General features: G+C 35.4%; 1 protein-coding gene across 1 annotated transcript; it reads left to right on the plus strand.

The window, feature by feature from the left end:
- The first annotated feature begins 6,917 nt into the window (after positions 1 to 6,917).
- On the plus strand, positions 6,918 to 18,142 carry LOC129101026 (cathepsin D-like). Its single transcript, XM_054610612.1, is given in 10 exon segments — positions 6,918 to 7,044; positions 10,032 to 10,133; positions 10,135 to 10,188; positions 12,860 to 12,983; positions 13,095 to 13,213; positions 13,726 to 13,925; positions 15,289 to 15,411; positions 16,315 to 16,459; positions 17,223 to 17,321; positions 17,573 to 18,142. Coding segments are annotated over 10 exon segments (1,191 nt in total). The 5' UTR covers positions 6,918 to 6,981; the 3' UTR covers positions 17,735 to 18,142.
- The last annotated feature ends 1,827 nt before the right edge of the window (positions 18,143 to 19,969 follow it).

Here is a 19,969-nt window from a genome sequence, read left to right on the forward strand (position 1 = left end):
ACAATGTTTACTGAGGGAATAAATCAAGAGAGAAGTAGAGTCATTTTCTCATAGACTTCTATACAACCAGAGGAGTCGCCCCCTGATGGACAGGAGAGAGAATGCAGCTTTAAGGAACTTCACCATTAGCTTCACTTTTCAGACCCAGAGGTTGCTGACCATCCACAGATGGGCAGATATGGTGAAGGGTAAATAACTCACTGTTGCAATCAGTATTTCTCAACTCACAATATTATTCTGCCAAATTCCAGTCGGTTGGTTTAAACTTGTGATCCGTGTTCCTCTTTGATTCTTTTCTTTGTTGGCCAAATGTTCTCATGACTTTCTTGACCTTCGCCATCAGCACATTAAGTACTTTGCAGTTTAAAAAAATAAAAAAAATGAAATTCCAGTCGCTGCTCTTGCAGATTTGGGCTCATGTGATTCAGTCTGTTTTCTGATCTGTCGACTCATGCTTCTTTAAAAGTTCACATCAAAATGCTGATTGTCCGAACTGATTTGTCAACCTCATGCTGTTGTAATGGTGATTAGGTTGATTCACAGTGTGTCCTTTTCCTTTAGGCGTATACATAACTTTGTCTGCCTCTTGTTGATAAATAATGTCACATAATAGACGATATATTTAAAATAATTTCACTTTATGAGAATTGTTTGGGCTCAATGTTATTACAGACATGTCTGTATGAGGTTATTGGAAAAGGGGTTCATTATAGGCCACTAAAAACTGAATAAACAGCATAACTATGTCATTTTTTTTTATTACTGACCTTACTGTCCCGTCTATTTGTATAGTAAATAACCAGACAGACTGTTAAGTAATTTTTTATGTGCAAAAGCTTGTTTTTTGTTGTTTCCATAACTACAAATTCTGATTTTGATTGTGGTTTCTTATTTTTGAGACAAAACTAGTTCAGGTTTCACCTCGACGCTCAATTTGACAATTTTTAATTTTGAAAAATGTATAACAATTAATCCTCAGAGGGCATACGAATGTCTGTAGCAAAAAATAAAAACATGGATCGACATTGCCAGCTTTAATTTAATAATAATTAATAAAATATTTACTTTTTTATCTTATGATCATGACTTAGCATGATGTTTGATGAAAGAGATTTGACATTATGTAAGAATTTATCTAAATTAGTCTAATTTATTACTCGTAACTTTTATTTTTGTGTCATGAAGTTTAGAAAGTCAAGATTTTGACTTGAGAAATTAAAAAAATTATGAATTATATCATGACCATAACAAAGTAAAAAACAAGTTTGACTTAAAAAATTCAAATATTTGACATTTTTCTCATTATTTTATGATTTGGGATTTTGTCATTTTAACATACTCGTGACAATCCATCCAGTAATTGTTGAGATATTTCCGTCTGGACTTTAAATCCATCCTGCAAACACGAATAAAACAATTTATCACCATAAAACAACTTAACCAGAGTGAGTTTTTTACTACGGAGCAATACGGTTATTTTTTACATTTCAGTAATACAACAATACTTGCAGGATTGATGACGGCTGTGACTGTTAGTGTAAATACGTGTTATCTAAAGCTGCAGAAGGCTGAATGTAATAATTAAAAGCCTTGCTGGAGGGAGTGTGAACACGTTTCACTGCTTCATCCTACAGATGTGGCTCTAATCCAACAGTGTTTAGTTCTATCCCTCGCTCCTAAACATGACTCAGTCATTTCTAAACACAGGATTATTTTCTAGCGACACTGCTGACTTGAACTCAGCACCATCATGTGATACCCACTGTAAATTCTCAATGAGTCAGAAGTTACATTTCCTCATTTTTAATGCGCCTGAGTCTTACTCAGTTGCGAGAAAAATGACAGAAATAGCAGGAATAAACTGTAACTGTGCGTGTTGAGTTTCTATCAGTAATCTGAAATGGAAGATCTCTATTATCTGATCCTCAGAACGAGACAGCTTACACAGCAGCAAGATATGTTTCTCCTGCATTAGCCCCCTGATAACAATTCGTTTTTGGAGTTTGTGTGATAAAAGGAATAAAAATAGGAAACATATTATTCTGTAATATGGACCCTTTAGGATAATAAATAAGATTATAAATGAATTAACAAGTCTTTTTAACAAGTCTTTATCTGGGAATTGTTAAACTCCCCATGATCTGAAATTAATTGGTTTTTCAGATCTGTTTCGGGACATCTTATTGTATTTGTCATTTTCATTTGCTGATACGCTGAATTGTTTGTGTCACTGTGAGAGTTGAATGAGGGAATCAATTCCACTCTCTTTGATGTAGTTGTATTGGTTTAATCATTCCCTAACTGCTGTTGTCATCACTAAGATTCAACACTGGAAGCTAAATGTGCCCACCAACACCTCAGAAATGTAAAAATGTCAATCTATGGTTTTACTATCTTCAGAGCAAAGCTAGCTGTTTCCCTCTACGTACAGTCTTTATGCTAAGCTAGGCTAATTTGCTCCTTAATTAAAGGAACAGTGAGTAACATTTAGGGGGATTCATTGTCAGAAACAGATATAATAGTGATAAGTATGTTTTCATATGTGTAAAGTCATCTTCATGGACTCCAACATGTTTCTACAGAAGCCCAGAACGGACGAAGCAAACACTGTGTCTAGAGAGAGACTTTCAGGGTTTCTCCAGTCTGCAATGTCCGTTTCTGCAGTGTGAAGCTGATGCGGAAGTGTCTTAAAGCTGCATTCTCTCTATTGTCCATCAGGGGGCGACTCCTCTGGTTGTATAGAAGTCTATGAGAAAATGACTCTACTTCTCTCTTGATTTATTCCCTCAGTAAACATTGTAAACATGAGTTTATGGTCTCAATCTCTAGTTTCAAGTCTTCTTCAATACAGCATGATGTTCATTTAGTAAATCATGGGCGTATATGGCGTCTATACGTCACTCCTATACAGTCCAAATATAGTAACTACTGTTCATTGGTTGGGAAAAAACAACATGGCGAAGGCAGTAATCCAAGATGGCGACAACAAAATTGCAGGACTCCAGGCTTCAAAACATCAGTCCACAAACCAATGGGTGACGTAAAAATGACTACGTCCTCTCCTTATATACAGTCTGTTTTTACGTTACCTGGAAAGGGAGGAGTGTGCAGTGTTATTTCGTTGGCTACGATCTGCAGCCTCACCACTAGATGGCACTACTTCCTACATGTTTGGTCCTTTAAGGCACAAACATGCACATTCATTATTTTAATGGTCATTAAATGAGTAGATTGGTTGTGTTTGCTTTCAGCTCATTTAAGGCTCGTGGGGCTTTACACACAACCTCAAACATCAAACTGTTGATGAACTGATGGAGAGAAGCCTTTGGAAGACGCATTTTAAATAAATAAAATAATATATATATATATATATATATTATTTTTATATATAAATATGTGTATGTATTGATATTTATGTATATATTATATATAATAAATATCAATACATACACATATTTATATATAAAAATAATAAATGTGTCTGCTTCAGTCTTCAAGGACACGAAAGGACTGAATTAACTAGAACTTTCTAATTTATTTTATTTTATTTATTTTATTTGTCCAAATTTTATGAACATATTTGTCCAAATTCCAGTTCATCATCTTTAGCTGCTATCATTATGGGTTTTTCTGAATGTCCATGTTTTAAATTTCCTTTTAATAAAATCCATAGTTGCAGTACTTTTCAAGCATTTGTGCTGCCAGACTTTGGACATATTGTTATATATTCCATTATCTGTAGATGTTTGATTTTCAGTATGTAAATATGTCAGAAAGGAATAAAGAATCTGTCTGTGATTGTGATGTTTTAATAGCTCAGTTTCCCCCACAAGGTTTTAAGAGAGAAAGGTTTAAGTGTATGATGTGAGGACTGAGATAGAATCGTGGACAGTGGTCTCTGATTTGTGGGACGAGATCTCCACTAGCTGTTCAGTCCTCATCATTACAAGGCACATTTTATTTAATAATAAAAAAAAACAGCCTGTTGAAAAATAATTAAATTAAATGAGACATATATCCTGTAAGTCGCTTTGGATAAAAGCGTCTGCTAAATGACTGTAATGTAATGTAATGTATTTCTGAAAGAACCAGTGATGAAATGTAACCAAGTACATTTACTCAAGTTATAGATACAGCTTTAGTAACTCCACAAATTAAGATTTATTTCACAAAACATGGATTTATAATGTATAATATTTCATTATAAATGAAACTATCCAACAGTTTATACCAATACAGCTGAAACAATTGACTTGATTGTTGAATCATTTTAATCATTTAATGGTTCCAGCTTCACAAGTGTGAAGATTTGCTGCTGTTCCTTTTTTAATAATGTTAATAATGTTAGTGTATTAGTGATAATTCTGAGGTTTGGATTGTTGGTTGGACAAAACAAACATCATCAAGGTGTTATTGGGATGGCATTTCTTACTATTTTCACTTTTACAAACCAAACAATCAATAGATTAACTAAAATAATCAGCAGATTAATCCAAATTGATTATAATCATTCATAAATAGTTGGAAATAAGCTCCACCTCAACCAACTTCAACAGAAAAATCCAGCTATGTCCAATATTATTTAAATTTATAATAAAGTGCAGCATATTTGGCTTGGTTTAATTTGTATTTATGTATAAAGAATTTGCCAAAAAATAATAAATATTTTTTTAATATGCAACAAGTTATTTTTTTATCATATCTTAGCTAATATATAGCATTATATTAAATATCAAATATATTCACTTATTTTTCAGAAAGTTGGCTACATTAATCCAGAATATTCTTGCAAACAAACAGTGAAAATTAGATGGGAAATACTTTTTCTACTCCACAGAAATCACACTTATAATCAATATTCAGTTTGAATCTTTCAAACACAGGTTTTACCGGATAAAATACAGTACCAGTCAAAAGTTTGAACACACCTTCTCATTCAATGGTTTTTCTTTATTTTTATTTTTTTCTACATTGTAGATTAATATTGAAGACATCCAAACTATGAAGGAACACATATGGAATTATGTGGTAAACAAACAAATGCTCAACAAACCAGAATATGTTTTATATTTTAGATTCTTCAGAGTAGTTGAATGAGAAGGTGTGTCCAAACATTGACTGGTACTGTGTATATATATAAAATAAAAAATATATAAAATAAAAATAAAAATAAAGAGAAACCATTGAATGAGAAGGTGTGTCCAAACTTTTGACTGGTACTGTGTATATAATATATTTCTTATTGATATAGTGACCTGTTTTTCACTAAAGATCAATGCTTTATCCCACTGTATATCACTAAGAAATGCTAAAAAACATCTAAATGAATAGATAGTAATATAACATAAGTGTGTTTGGTTTAATCCCAAATGTCATAACATTAAAAAAAAAAGCCCTATATCTTTATGATTATTTTGATTAAACACTTGTTTATTTTATTATTATTTATTTATATGAAATAATAATAATAATAATACTGTATTGTTATTTCTATTATGTAAAATGCAGCTTTTTGATTGTGCAATAAAAGATAAAGAAAAACCATTGAATGAGAAGGTGTGTCCAAACTTTTGACTGGTACTGTATATATATATAAAATAAATATATATATAAAATAAAAATAAAAATAAAGAAAAACCATTGAATGAGAAGGTGTTAGTAAAAGGACGTAACATAATGCACCAGGTTGAGCAAGTGAGGGTGTAGTCACACAACACCAGGTACCAGACCCAATATGAATTAAAGAAAGTATTTATTTACAGAAAAGCAACACAGGGATCAAAGAGGACTGTCAGTGGCACCAAAGAAAAGAACAGAAATAAACCCACCCCCACTGACAGGTGCTAAGCACCCAAAAGTACAGCGGGTGGTGCTCACTCTAATCTGGGGTTTTAACAAAAGGTAAACCTACGTGCATGTAATATGTATACCCAGGGTATCTTACCCATCCTCGTTTGTCCCTGTGCGCACAACAAAGAATTAACACAAGACTAAACAAAAGTAGGCTGCTAAAGTAAATGGTTTTAACAAAGGTGTTTTAACTAAAGGTTCATCAATGAACCAGCAAAACCAAGCAAAACCAACCAGAGCTCAACCAGAGCTCTGCCACAGCTCAACCCAAAAAGCAACCACCTTCTCTAACACAAATGGGGGCTATTTAAAGGGGAATGGCTGATAGGAGATCTGGAACAGGTGTGGTGATGATCAATGATTGGAACCAGGTGCGCACATCTGAGAAGGAGGAGACTGAAAACAGTGGGAGGAGACAGAACAACAACACAAACCAACAACACAAAACAGAACACAATACATGTAGGCCTACAACACGTATACATACACGACACTGTACGGAACAGAAGGTGTGTCCAAACTTTTGACTGGTACTGTATATATATAAAAATAAAAAAATATATAAAATAAAAATAAAAATAAAGAAAACCATTGAATGAGAAGGTGTCTTTTGACTATAAAATACTATATAAAAAAAGCCCTATTTAAAATAAACACTTGTTTATTTTATTATTATTTATTTATATGAAATAAAAATAATAAAAATAATAATAATAGAAAACCATTGAATGAGAAGGTGTTTCCAAATTTTGACAATATAAAATAAAAAAATAATATCAAAAAAAAGCCCTATATCTTTATGATTACTTTTGATTAAACACTTGTTTATTTTATTATTATTTATTTATAATAAAATAAAATTTCTAATGTAAAAATAATTGTAATAATAATAATAATAATAATAATAATAATAATAATAATAATAAAATTATTGTTATTTCTATTATGTAAAATGCGGCTTTTTAATTGTGCAATTTTTTAAAATGCGGCTTTTTTTGTGCAAAAAAAAACGCCGGAAGTGACGCAATTGGCTCTGATTCGTCATCACGTGACTGAGCCTCCTTGAGTCAGCTGATAAAGCTCTGACCCGCTCGGTCATTGTTTGTGTCGCGTCTCCTGCTGACCGGTACGATGAGGGTTCCTGCTGCTGTTCGTGCTCGCTGCGTTAGCCCTGACCAACCACGCTCTCGTTCGGTAAGAATATTAAACATATAATATATAATATATATATATATATATATATATGTGTATTAAGTGTTTGGGACGCTGTGTACCTGAACTAATGCCACAGAACACGTGACCCGCTGTTACCTAACGCTTTACGGCAGAAGACGCTCACATTTCATCCGTAGAAGAAGAAGACGACGGCGTTACTTAGCAACGGCTCCTCTGTGACCTTTGCATCAGTGTGTGTGGGGAGAGGGCAGCTGGGCTTGTGACCTATTAAACCCTTCAGTTCTGGTCATGTGACCCCCCACCTGTTCCCTATTATTATTATTATTATTATTATTATTATTATTATTATTATTCATACTGGTGGTGTGTCTCAATTATTATTATTATTATTGTTTTGGATTTTTATTATTTTATTATTATTCATACTGGTGGTGTGTCTCAATTATTATTATTATTATTATTATTATTATTATTATTATTCATCATACTGGTGGTGTGTCTCAATTATTATTATTATTATTATTATTATTATTATTATTCATACTGGTGGTGTGTCTCAATTATTATTATTATTATTATTTATTTTTATTTTTGTTGGAGGATTTTTATTGTTTTGGAGGATTTATCCTGTTTTTATTATTATTATTATTATTATTATTGGATTTATCCTGTTTTTTAAATATTTAGCAGAATTAGTTTTATTGTTTATTTATGTGTACAGTGAATTTTCTTTGCTGTGTTAATTCACACGTAAATATACAAACAACTAGAAGGCAATGATTAGAGTGCTGAGGTTGCTTGAATAAATATGGGATGATTGATGCAACCAGTTGCTTTATATGCATTACATCATTACATTATCACATTACATTAGTCATTTAGCAGATGCTTTTATCCAAAGCGACTTACAGGAAGTGTATTCAACATAGGTATTCAAGAGAACTACTAGTCACCAGAAGTCATAAGTGCATCTCCTTTCTTAAACAAGCATCTAAGAGCATAAACCAGAGCAAAAGTACAGAAACAAACTAATACGAATATATACAGTACCAGTCAAAAGTTTGGACACACCTTCTCATTCAATGGTAGATTAATATTGAAGACAGTCAACCACACAGCTGAGACTGGAGTACTGATAGTAGAACAAAGGATTGGTGGAAGAAGTATTCGGGTGTTTTACTTAAGTAACAGTAGCAATGCCATACTAATGTAAAATACACCATTACAAGTGAAATCCTGCATAAAAAAATGAACACAGATGAAAGTATGAAAATGAGCAACATTATGTATTTAAAGTTAAGGACCCCACTGTCAACGATGTGCCTTTCGCCTCAGATTTTGCTTCATCTGTATCGTCTCATCCCTGTTTAAAATATCAAAAGTAAAAGTACTCACTCTGCGTAATGGCTCACGTGAGTGTTATATTATTGGATCAATGTTAATGATTTATGAATATGTGAGAGGTAGGATAGTTTTGTAGTTCAGGTGGAGTCAATTTGATTTACTTCCTTTGTGTATTGTTGAATAGTTTAATCTAAATTATGCATTGTATTTTTTTTTTTTTGTACCAGTCCAAATGTTCTGTGAGTTGATATCCTAGTTTGTTGTTTTGAATAAATAAAAAGTACAATATTTCCTTCTGAAATGTAGAAGTATAAAGCAGCATGAAATTCTCAAAATGATACGTACTTATGAACCGAGTACTACTAAGAGTCTTGTTTCTATGTAATGGAGCCTTTGTGCTCTCTTGTGTGTGCAGACGTTAGAGCGTGATAGTGAAGGGAAATAAAGGGCGGGGCTTGATCGCACCGTTTTTGTTTTTTAACTGCTGCTCTCCTGCAGAACCAGTCAAACCTAAAACTCCACTTTAAATGTTGTTAGTACTGTATGTTCCCGCCAAAACTATTTCTAAAGTAAAATATCATTTGATATGTGAAGAGATTTGAGGGATTAATAAATGAACTGAACTAGGTTTCTAAGACTTGCTTTTATGAAATCTATTGTCTGGACTGATGTTTTTGTTATCACATTATTTCTATTCTATTACATTTCGTTGTTTGTATCACACAGGTTTGATATTTTGTGCCAAATGCTTTTATTGTGAAGCACTCTTTTGTTTTGAAAAGTGCTTTATTTTAATCTTTGTTTATTTGGGCTGTAAGTTAGTCAATTTTACGCTCTGGTAACTCTTGGTGTGCGTGGTTTCAGCCCTCTACTTTGCATGTGTAATGGCATGTGCTAAAAATATAAAGCTTACACTGCTGTTTTTTTTTAAAGCCACAGGGTAGCAATAGTTGTGGTTGGAGAACTGTTTCTGTCACATGTTTTTGTTGGTGTCCATTCATATATATATGACTCAGATAGAAATACTTTACGGTAGGTAAAACTAATTCAGTGTAATACGACAGTCCTGCAATAAGTTGTCCTTCATGAAGGTTCTGTTGGAGCTGTTTTAGAGAAGTTTCTATACAACTTTATGGTTATTTTGGAGACTGACTCTCTGGTGTTTCTATTGTTTTGTCCACCAAATGTACATCAATGAGGGAAGGATACTTAATAGAAACGCACTCTGTAATAATAATACAGTAGGGCTGCACTTAATGAGGTTTCTATTGTCAATTAGGAGAAATATAGATTTGTGTTTCCCGAAGCCCAAGATTATGTCCACTCAAAGATATTTAGTGGACTGTTAATGTGTTGTTGTTTTTTTAAATATTGGCTTAAAGATTTTCGGTCACATTATAGCACTTAAAATATTTTGCAACACTCTGAAGGATCACGCTATGCAGATAAGGATGAAGGCTGTCGGCCAAATCTTATCTGCAACGCCACCCGTTGTGTTTGTACAAGTTAAGGAGCCTGATAATCAAACAGAAATTCCACTGCATTTGTTGTTGAATATATGTTTGAAATCACTCCTCAAAAAAAAAAATGAAGAAAACCGATCTGAACCCAGGTTTTGTATTAAAGACCTAAATCCCCTTTCTGCTTTTCTTCCCGTTCAGAATTCCGTTGAAGAAGTTCCGTTCCATCAGACGAGAGCTGACCGACTCGGGGAAAACGGTGGAGGAGCTTCTGGCCGGCAAGCCGTCCCTGAAGTACAACTTTGGCTTCCCCCCCGGTAGTGGACCCACTCCAGAGGCCCTGAAGAACTACCTTGACGTAAGCCTCCCTCTCTAGACCACTGACCCGCGGACCCTTAAAGTTCTTCCCTTTCCCCCTAATGCAGCGCTCACAAGCTGAAAGGCCGAGCCAACAAAGGTCCTCTTGTGTCGGGACCGCCGCCTTTTTTTCTGTAAATCCCACCAGACAGCTGAATAGAAAGTTCTGCAAACGTGCACTTTGAGAACGGCTGATTCATTGTGGTGAAAACAAATCTGAGCATTTAGGAGATGAAACTGAGAGTGACTGAAGAGGAGACGTGTACGACATGACAATGACTCGGGTCTGATCTTTTAAGCCTCTTGACCAACCTTCTGTCAGCTGACGATGATTGATTGCTCTCTGTCTTACTTTATTACGCAATGAGTCAGATTGATTTCATCCTCACTGTTGAAATCATCTAAATATTCACTCGTGACAATTAAAATATTTAGATAACACTAAAATGACACAACTTCTAAAGACACCGGCACTATTCTCTCCAACCCTCCTTTACGTTTCAATCAATTGTCTTCTGGAAACCTTTTATTTCCCAGTAGTGTTTTTCCAAAATGTCCAAAAACAGGCTCCTTTAGTGGACCTACATTGTATCGCAGCAGTTTAGAGGCTGATCTCTGCAGCATTCCTGTCAATACTGGAACAAAATGTTTTCCACATTAGTCACTTAGACACTAACAGGGTCGAGGTTGGAAAAAGTCAACCTTTTTTTTTGTTTTTTTTTGTTAAGGCGCCAATGGGAACTACTGCTTTTAGATCCTATAGAACTTCATTATCTACACATTGGTTGCTGTGTTGTATTCTTATTTTTACATTAGACTTTCTATCACTTTCCTTTTTAAACTGCTTTTTGGACAACCGTGTCCTTTTTTTAGTTTACTTGTAACTGGAAAAGTTAGAAAGGACAAATCAGCAGATTCATGTCGGGAAGCTGCAACAAGAAATGTTGCAATCACATTTGAGCACGACAAATGAAATTCACTGCCGTTACATTAAAGGAATAAATACCAAATACAGAATCTGGGCTAACCAAACCAAACCGCTAGTGGAAAGTGATTTATTATCTGTAATCTGGGCAAAGCAATCACCATCATAATAAACCTTTCAGCTTTCAAAATAAAAGGAAGTGCTTTGGATGACTTGACAAAACGCTCTGTGGTCTAAAGTGGCTCCAGTCACATGAAACAGAAGTTTGCTTCACTTCCTCTTTTTGTTGAGTAATCGTTTGTTGTGTCACACTGTGATTGTGAGAAACGACAACAGAGTGATTTATTGTTGGGACTCTGTAACTATTTGACCTGCTTCCTCCTAACGTTTGCTGACACCAACAGCTGTGAGGCCTCATCATCATCATCATCATCAGTGAGAACAGAGCAGACGGAGCGGTTGTCTGGTTTTAACTCGGCTTTGTCAGACCTGGTTGTTGTTGTTGTTTTAATCTCTAGAGTGACTAATGTGCAGCTTATTAACAGTAAGCTGTGTGATGACCAACCTCATACGTGAAGTGGTTTTTAAAGACAAATGGCCTTTTTGGGGGGATTTATAAAAGAGCCTTTATATAATTAATGCTTTTAAGATGAGAACATGAAGGTTGTTGAGAAATCATTCTACTCTGTTGGTGCATTTATCATAAATACATTTTCAGAATGTGGATTTGTCCTTCACCAAGACTAAATGTTGTTTTAACTAAAAGATTCTGACTCTTAAAGACCATGGAGCCAGAAAATGTGGCTTTTCAATTTTCATTAAATTTGTCATTTGAACAACAAAACGTATAAAATGACTCATTGCTGATATTTGTCACATGATCGGCACACGGCCGATCGTGTGAACGCTGGTCATGGTTTTAACTCTTTATCATTTTGCCTTTATTTCAAAATAAGAGCACACTTTAATTAAAGATTAATAAATCAATCCTCAAACTATCATTTCTATCAAACACCGAAAACGTATCTATAACTGGTTTCTACGTTGTCTTATGTCAGACTGAGGTATTAATGTTAAAATTGAGGATAGATGTGATTAGGACTTGGGGATGTGCTGGACTGCTGCAGTTTAAAATCCTGCACCGTTTCTCAAATCTATGCTCCTAAAATATAGAATCACAATCGGGCTCTACACTCGCTGTCTGCTCCTTTTTCAGCTAGCAAACCTGAAAGCAGACGGGTTACCATGAGGCAAAGGATCATGGGAGTAAAGTAAAAAAAATAAAAGACAACTGCTGTAACGTTCGCCGGCTAAAGTTTCAAATGTTTTTTCCATGTGTTCTCATGTATGAAAATAACCACAATGAACACTGTACTTGATGACTACATGAGAGTTAATTAAACAGCATTTGTTTTGGAATAATTCTGATCAGTTCTATTCATGATAATTGTGCAGATCGATGCTCTGCTGAGCTCTTTATATTATTTCTTTATTAAAAAAAAAAACTACCAAACTAGCTGGAGGAGAATAAACATTTAAGCCGATAACGGCTTCAGTGAAGCCTCCTCTGAACAGAAGTACCCTGTTATTGTAATCTCTCTCCTGAAAACACAGGATCAGCTGGAGGATTATGTGTTCCCTCATGTGGATTTATTTACTGGTGTGTTGTTGTTTTTTAAGTCCTGGAACGGCCAGTAAATCTCCACAAAGCTTGTTAACATGTTTCCTATTCTTTCCTTTTGTCCAGGCTCAGTATTACGGTGAGATCGGTCTGGGTACCCCCCCTCAGCTCTTCACCGTGGTGTTCGACACCGGTTCCTCCAACCTGTGGGTTCCCTCCGTTCACTGCTCCATCCGAGACATCGCATGCTGTAAGTCCAACTGAAGTCCTCACAAACACTCCAACATGTCGGCTGTAAGGTGACACTTCTGCACTGAAGTCTTTAATATTTCATTTCTGGTTTTTCTGCTTCTTTTCACAGGGCTTCACCACAAATATAACAATGGCAAGTCCAGCACATACGTGAAGAACGGCACTGCCTTCGCCATCCAGTATGGAACGGGCAGTTTGTCGGGCTACCTCAGCCAGGACACCTGCACGGTGAATGAATCTCACACGTCACTAAAATATTCTATTTTAATTCTTGTCATAAGTAGTTTTAATGATTTGTTATATTCTGCTTGGAGCTAGTTTTAGGAAGTTAAACAGCTCATAATTCATCTCAAACAACTGGATTTCATCAAGCTTCTCGCCATAAACTACATTTTTATAAGGTTACATGTGAACACATTATGTTAACGTTATGATTTACTTTTGCCCCAATCCCAGTGTTCCCTGAACGCTTCATAATGTAGTTGAATGGAACCTCCGTTTGTTAGCCGTTAGCGGTGCTGCTAACGTTACTAGCTCTCCTCTGGGCGATTAAAACACAGACTGGTTGGTTATAGACATCAGAGACTAGAAAAGCATAAAATGATGTTTGTTTTTTTTACTATCTGTTGATAACGATGGTCAGTTGAACTTTATTTCACTCTTTGATGGTTAAAGTTTATCATTATTCCCCAGGAGTTTTCCTAAACTAACCTGTGATCGTTCCTCTCTTGCTGTTCTAGATCGGAGACCTCTCGGTGGAGAAGCAGCTGTTCGGTGAAGCCATCCAGCAGCCCGGCGTGGCCTTCATCGCTGCCAAGTTCGATGGCATCCTCGGGATGGCCTACCCACGCATCTCTGTGGACGGGGTGGCTCCGGTGTTTGACAACATCATGAGCCAGAAGAAGGTGGAGCAGAACGTCTTCTCCTTCTACCTCAACAGGTGGGGAAACGGGACTTACTGACTTTTATACAAAGTCTTTTATCATCTGTTCAGTCTCTGTTTCTGGAGGATGCAAAGCATATTTTCTGCTGCAGGAACATATCCTGTAACCTTTGACCCCCTTTAACTGAATCTTTAACCTTGTTGCTAAGTGTTTCCACTTTACTTTACAGATCCTGATGGATACTAGACGTATTATATGTGCTGTTTGGTAGTCGAGTGAAGAAAGATATTTGGAGTCAGATGTTGTTGGTGTTTTTGATTCTAGTGGCCCAAAACATCATCCAGTGCATCAAACCACTTCATAGTTTTTCTATTTGCTCTGCTGCAAGCATGGTGATCCTTTTCTTATCTTTTATTTTTTATGTAATCTAGTTTCATCTCTTTCTGTCCTGCACTGTTTGGCCCTTTTCGTTGTGCAGAATGTTGAAGGTCGGACCGACATGTTGATGAGGATGCAGTTAAAAATCTTTAGTTTTTTTGTCTGTTTGGTTTAGTCGTCCTTGTTGTGATGTTAAGACTAAGCGTTCTAAAATCAAATCACCTTTTTATTTTGTCGCATATACAATTATCTTTTTAAATGGCTCCAAAAAGCATCTAACAAATAAGAAATAGAATATTATGAAAAAAAAATAGAACATTTTGTCAAACAAACGGATAAAAAAATATCCGTACGTTTCAGAGAAATGATGCGCTGAAATAACACCGCAGTACTTCCGCTTCATCAGTCACGATCGACTACCACCAAACTCCTGAAAGTTCCTTGAACTTGCATTTAGCCACATTTTATTCCAGGACCTCGTCCCAGAGCAGGCGGTCAATTTATGTTGCGCTTTGCTAAGTTCCTGCAGATATTCAGTTTAAAAGCTGTCTGTTACAGCAGCGTGTGGAGAGCAAGCTGGTATCAGTCTGCTCCCAGCAGTGTGCAGATAAAGATAAGGAGCAGATGGCTCATTCTCACAAACGAGGTCATAACATTTAATGACATTGGAGAACAAATGAAAGCATTTCTTGTTCCTTATCTGAATTTAGTCTTCCAGTGTTCCTGTTTATGCTCTTTTCATTTGTGTTTCTGTCAGAGGGATTGTATTGATTTTGATATAAACTGGATTAGATTATTTTTGGCTGCAAAGATAAATTATTTAACTTTGATGGATTTGGTTTTACTTTTCTTTTAAATACTCTCTGTGACAACACACAGAAACCATTGCATTGTGGTAGTAGATGTTCCAAAAAACTGGTATTTTAAAGCTTGATAAATATAAAAGAAATGAGAAACAACACTTTATTATAATATTTTTAATAGAACATTGATCCAGACTGCGGTGATAAAGTTTTGAGTTCTTGTCGTCTCTCTCATCAGGAACCCGGACACGGAACCCGGCGGTGAGCTGCTGCTGGGAGGAACCGACCCCAAATACTACACCGGAGACTTCAACTACGTCAACATCTCCCGCCAGGCCTACTGGCAGATCCACATGGACGGGTGAGAGCCTGAACACCAAACTCCAAAACATAGAGTTATTATAGTTTATTTTAACATCAAGATCTTTTTTTCAAAGGGAGAACTTGGAACAAAAAGCATTTCACTAGAAAACAATCAGCAACACAGAAGAAACACAATAAACAGAAATGAAAAATGATTACAAGAATCATAAAAATATCAGATAGTTAAGCTTAAACATTTCCAAGATGACCTTAGGACTCTAGTTTGAGGGCAGTGTGTAAAGTCATTCCATTTAAAAGGTGCAAAGTACCTGAAACCAGATCAGGAGGCAGCGTGAATGCGTACATGAGGGATCTGTGAGGTTAAGTAGTCTCTGGATCGTTTACTGTAGTGAGTAGATTTAAATGAGAAGAGAAGTGAGGTTGTTCAACAGTAAACCTTTATACATGAAGAACATGAGATGGCTTTTCCTTCAGGTTCATCCAACCATGTTGGAACAAACAATGAGGAGTCCAAAATGTCATAGTTTAGTATGTCATAAGAAATGTAATCGTGTAGTAAAGTCATAAAATAAGTCATTGTGTAGTCTTTCATAAAAGGTCAGGTATAAATGTTATAATATGGTTAAAGTTTTACTTTTATACACTTTATATTTTACTCTTGTTTTATGCTGTTGTAATTTATTTTTTCTTAGTTTTTTTATGTTTCTTACTCTTATTGCTATTTTATTTTGCTCTGGTGTCAGTACTTTTACACTTAATCTGTATTACTCTATTGTTTTATATATGTTTATATTTTAACTTATCTTCTCTTGTAATCTTTGATCATTCTCGGGCACAAAAATGTCCTTTTCACTTCACTTCACTTAACATCACATCACTTAACTTCTATTAACTTAACTTATCTTAACTTAACTTATCGTCTCTCTTCTGTGTGTGACAGGATGGCGGTGGGCAGCCAGCTGACTCTGTGTAAGAGCGGCTGTGAGGCCATCGTGGACACGGGGACGTCTCTGATCACCGGTCCGTCTGCGGAGGTCAAAGCGCTGCAGAAGGCCATCGGAGCCACGCCGCTCATCCAGGGAGAGGTGAGACCAACACAATACACTAAGACGGATTAACACACTGAGGATATCTGTCTTTTCATGGGAGTTGTATAGATTAGTGCTAGCTTTTATTTTTATTTTATTTATTTTTTCTGTTAAAAAGCATATTTGAATATCGCCAGAATTTATTTTCACTTTTTTTAATTATTTTTTTTGTAGCAATGAATGGGAATAAATAAAAACAGACCTTTCTCCCATTAAAACTTTTATTTGTACACTCAACACTGTCCTCAAAAACACACCAGTCTGTAGACTCTTTGGCAGATATATTGTCAATAATGGAAAACAAGAAAAAATTATAGATATCAAAGATTTACAGCTGAAATGGTGAAGTTCTAAAATTACGTTCTCTGGTTCCACATTTTGCATTTTAAGAATTTTTCTACTTTTTCTTCTAATGTGATTTTAACTAAATATCTTTTTGTTTTTAATTATTGGACAAAACAAGCAACTGTAATGAAATCACTTTAGACTTCATCAATGTTTTATGACCATTTTTGACTATTTTATGATATACCATGATAGACCAAACAGTTCATTGAAGGGGAAGATTTGAGTCTTGTTACGTATGTTGAAATAATAATTTCTACATTAAAGTAGTAATTTTTGTTTCTCTACTTTCATAAGTGTTTCTGTGTCAAATGCTGTTTTTTACCTTTTTTTTTTTTTTTTTTTTTTTTTGTAAATTTGTTAAATTGCTTATTTTAACTTCAGTGTATTAACTAGTGCATTCTGGTCGTTTCAGTACATGGTGAAGTGTGACCTGGTCCCGTCTCTGCCCGTCATCACCTTCAACGTGGGCGGCCAGGCCTACTCTCTGACCGGAGAGCAGTATATCCTCAAGGTGAGACTCTCTGAGCGGCGGGTGGTGTTTGTCCTCCAACAGGGGGCGACGGAGAGGCGACTCCTTCAGCAACAATAGACACTGTGTGGACTCAGTGTTGCATCATAAACAAACTAAACAAATGCAGCTTTGTTTCACTGGTTTGTTGTCTGAGGAGTGATTACACATTCCTTTATCTGTTTATTTAGATGCTGTATATTTCTGCTGCTCCGCCTCTGACTGTCTTTCTACTTTTGTTTTTTATTATCCAGGTGAGTCAGGCTGGAAAGACGATCTGTCTGAGCGGCTTCATGGGTCTGGACATCCCCGCCCCCGCCGGGCCCCTGTGGATTCTGGGAGATGTATTCATCGGGCCCTACTACACCGTCTTTGATCGGGAGAACAACAGGGTGGGCTTCGCTAAGGCCAAGTGAACACATCCTGGATCAGAGGCACACGTTCAAATGAAAAGCTAAATATATTGCGTTTTTGCGAGACAAAAGTCTGAACTGCACGTTTTCTGCTGCTTCGAGATCAAACCGTGTTTAGCAATAGGTTATGTGTAGAGCCTAAATGCACTGATCACAATAATATGTACGGTTACCATCCGAGTGTGTGTAAAGAGTGGTGATTTGATAGGTTGTGTGACGGCTGAACAGATCAGGGATCAGTTGATTGTTACAGTTCTGCCCTTTTTTTTTAAAACATCCAAGTGATCTTCTTTTCTTTTTTCTTTTTAATCAGGGATTTTAAATTGTGTTTTAGGAGGAAGTTGTTCCTCTTCTACTGACTTTGAGATGTATCTTAATATGATTAGCCTGAATAAAAAGTTTTTTTTAAAAGAAGCAGTGACTCCTCTTGTTTGGAGCTCCTCAATGAGAACTTTCCTTAACAATATTCTTGATTTATCACATGGAACATTTATGGTCTCACAATGTTCAGTCTAAAACACAAACGATCAGAATTAGTGAACCAGATTACCCACAATGCAACTTGCCAGTCAACTGTTCAGATGGAGATGTGTTATGCTAGTAGAAGCTAACGTAGCTCGGTGTAGCTAACTGCACTTTAACTCCAAACGTCTTTTTTAAATGAATATGTATTTTGGTAAATGTGCTTATTTCCTTTCTTTCCGAGTTAGACGAGATCCTGAGCTGGTGTCAGGAAACCATTAGCGTAGCATAAACACTGGACTGGGGAGATATTCATTCCAGCGCCATTTAAAAAAAAAAATATATATATATATATATATGATTTGGTTATTGAAAAATGTAATTAAATGGCTATTATGATCTACTTTTTTTGGAAAATGTTTGAAATTGTGCTACATTTTGGCTTGTTTCAGTCTAGTCTAGATTGTTGTTGATCGTTGTTTCCAGTCTTAATGCTAAGCTAAGCTAATCGGCAGCTGGCTATAACTTCAAAATGAATGTACAGAAATGAGATTGGTGTCAATCCTCTTATCTAACTCTCGGCAAGAAAGCGAATACACACAGATGTTTACCAAAAGATCGAACTCTTCCTTTTTAAATAGAACTCTTTTCCTACGGTGTGAAACTGAATAATTTACCAACGCGTCGATCCCAAGACTGAACAAATCCTTCAAACTTTATTATTTCCCTCAATCACTTCAATGTACAAAAAGTCAACTATACATTAACCAAAGATTCATCCATAAGAGTAGTTATTTCACTGAACATCCTCAATTAAAAACACAGTCCACATAAAAACCGTCCCCTCAGCTGTTTAGTATTCAGTAGGTGAAGTTTGTCTTCACATACATCGCTCACTATAAGACCCGGTTTAGTAAAGCTTGTACAGAATGAGAGCGACATCTTCATCACAGCACAACAGTGACCTCGTTCACTGCAGACAGAATCACTCCTCAGGGTTTGGGCCTGTTGGTTTTGTTCTTGCTGACTCATGTTATCAGCTGACTTCATGATCTGACTGGAGGTGACTAGTAGGAGATAAAAAAAACTTATAGTGGTAGTTATATGTACATAAAATATACATATACTGTAAATGTCCTGAAAATTCAGTTTTTCTGTTCCAATGAAGTGAATTAAATACCTCAAGAATCAATAACACGTCATCAAATTAATGCAAAAAACTCTTGTAGATCCAAAGTTTCAATAACACGACCGTTGCCACTTTCTAATAAGGCATCCTTTTAATAAAAAAGAAACAAAATCAATAATATAATGGGTTTATTAATTGTTAATAAATTCCTTTAAAAAAAATCACTTTAAACATCAATTGTAAGTAGTTAAGGAGAACGTCTGCTTTAGGCTCCAATTAACTGTTTTTCCTCTGACTTTCTGGACTAATATCAATTAATTGCAATTTATTAACATTTGTAATTTCAGACAGATTATTATAAGAACTGTATTAATAATTTACAATAGAGGATGGAGTGGGTTTAAAACCTGGCAACCTAAAAGTTGTTACGATTAATGACATAAGTAAATGATTCATTAATAACTATTAAAGCCTTAATTAATAACCAGAGAGGACAATGTGATGCTTTTCCTTTTCTTACATGATTTATAAATGTAACATTTTTAGGTTTTGAAATATTAGTTGGACAAAGCAAAACATTTAAAGAGTCACATTTGGCTTTAGAAAATGTAGCTTTTTTCTGATATTTTATAGACAAAACAAATTCA

Source organism: Anoplopoma fimbria, chromosome 2 (genome assembly GCF_027596085.1).
Source record: "Anoplopoma fimbria isolate UVic2021 breed Golden Eagle Sablefish chromosome 2, Afim_UVic_2022, whole genome shotgun sequence".
Classification (NCBI taxonomy): Eukaryota; Metazoa; Chordata; class Actinopteri; order Perciformes; family Anoplopomatidae; genus Anoplopoma; species Anoplopoma fimbria.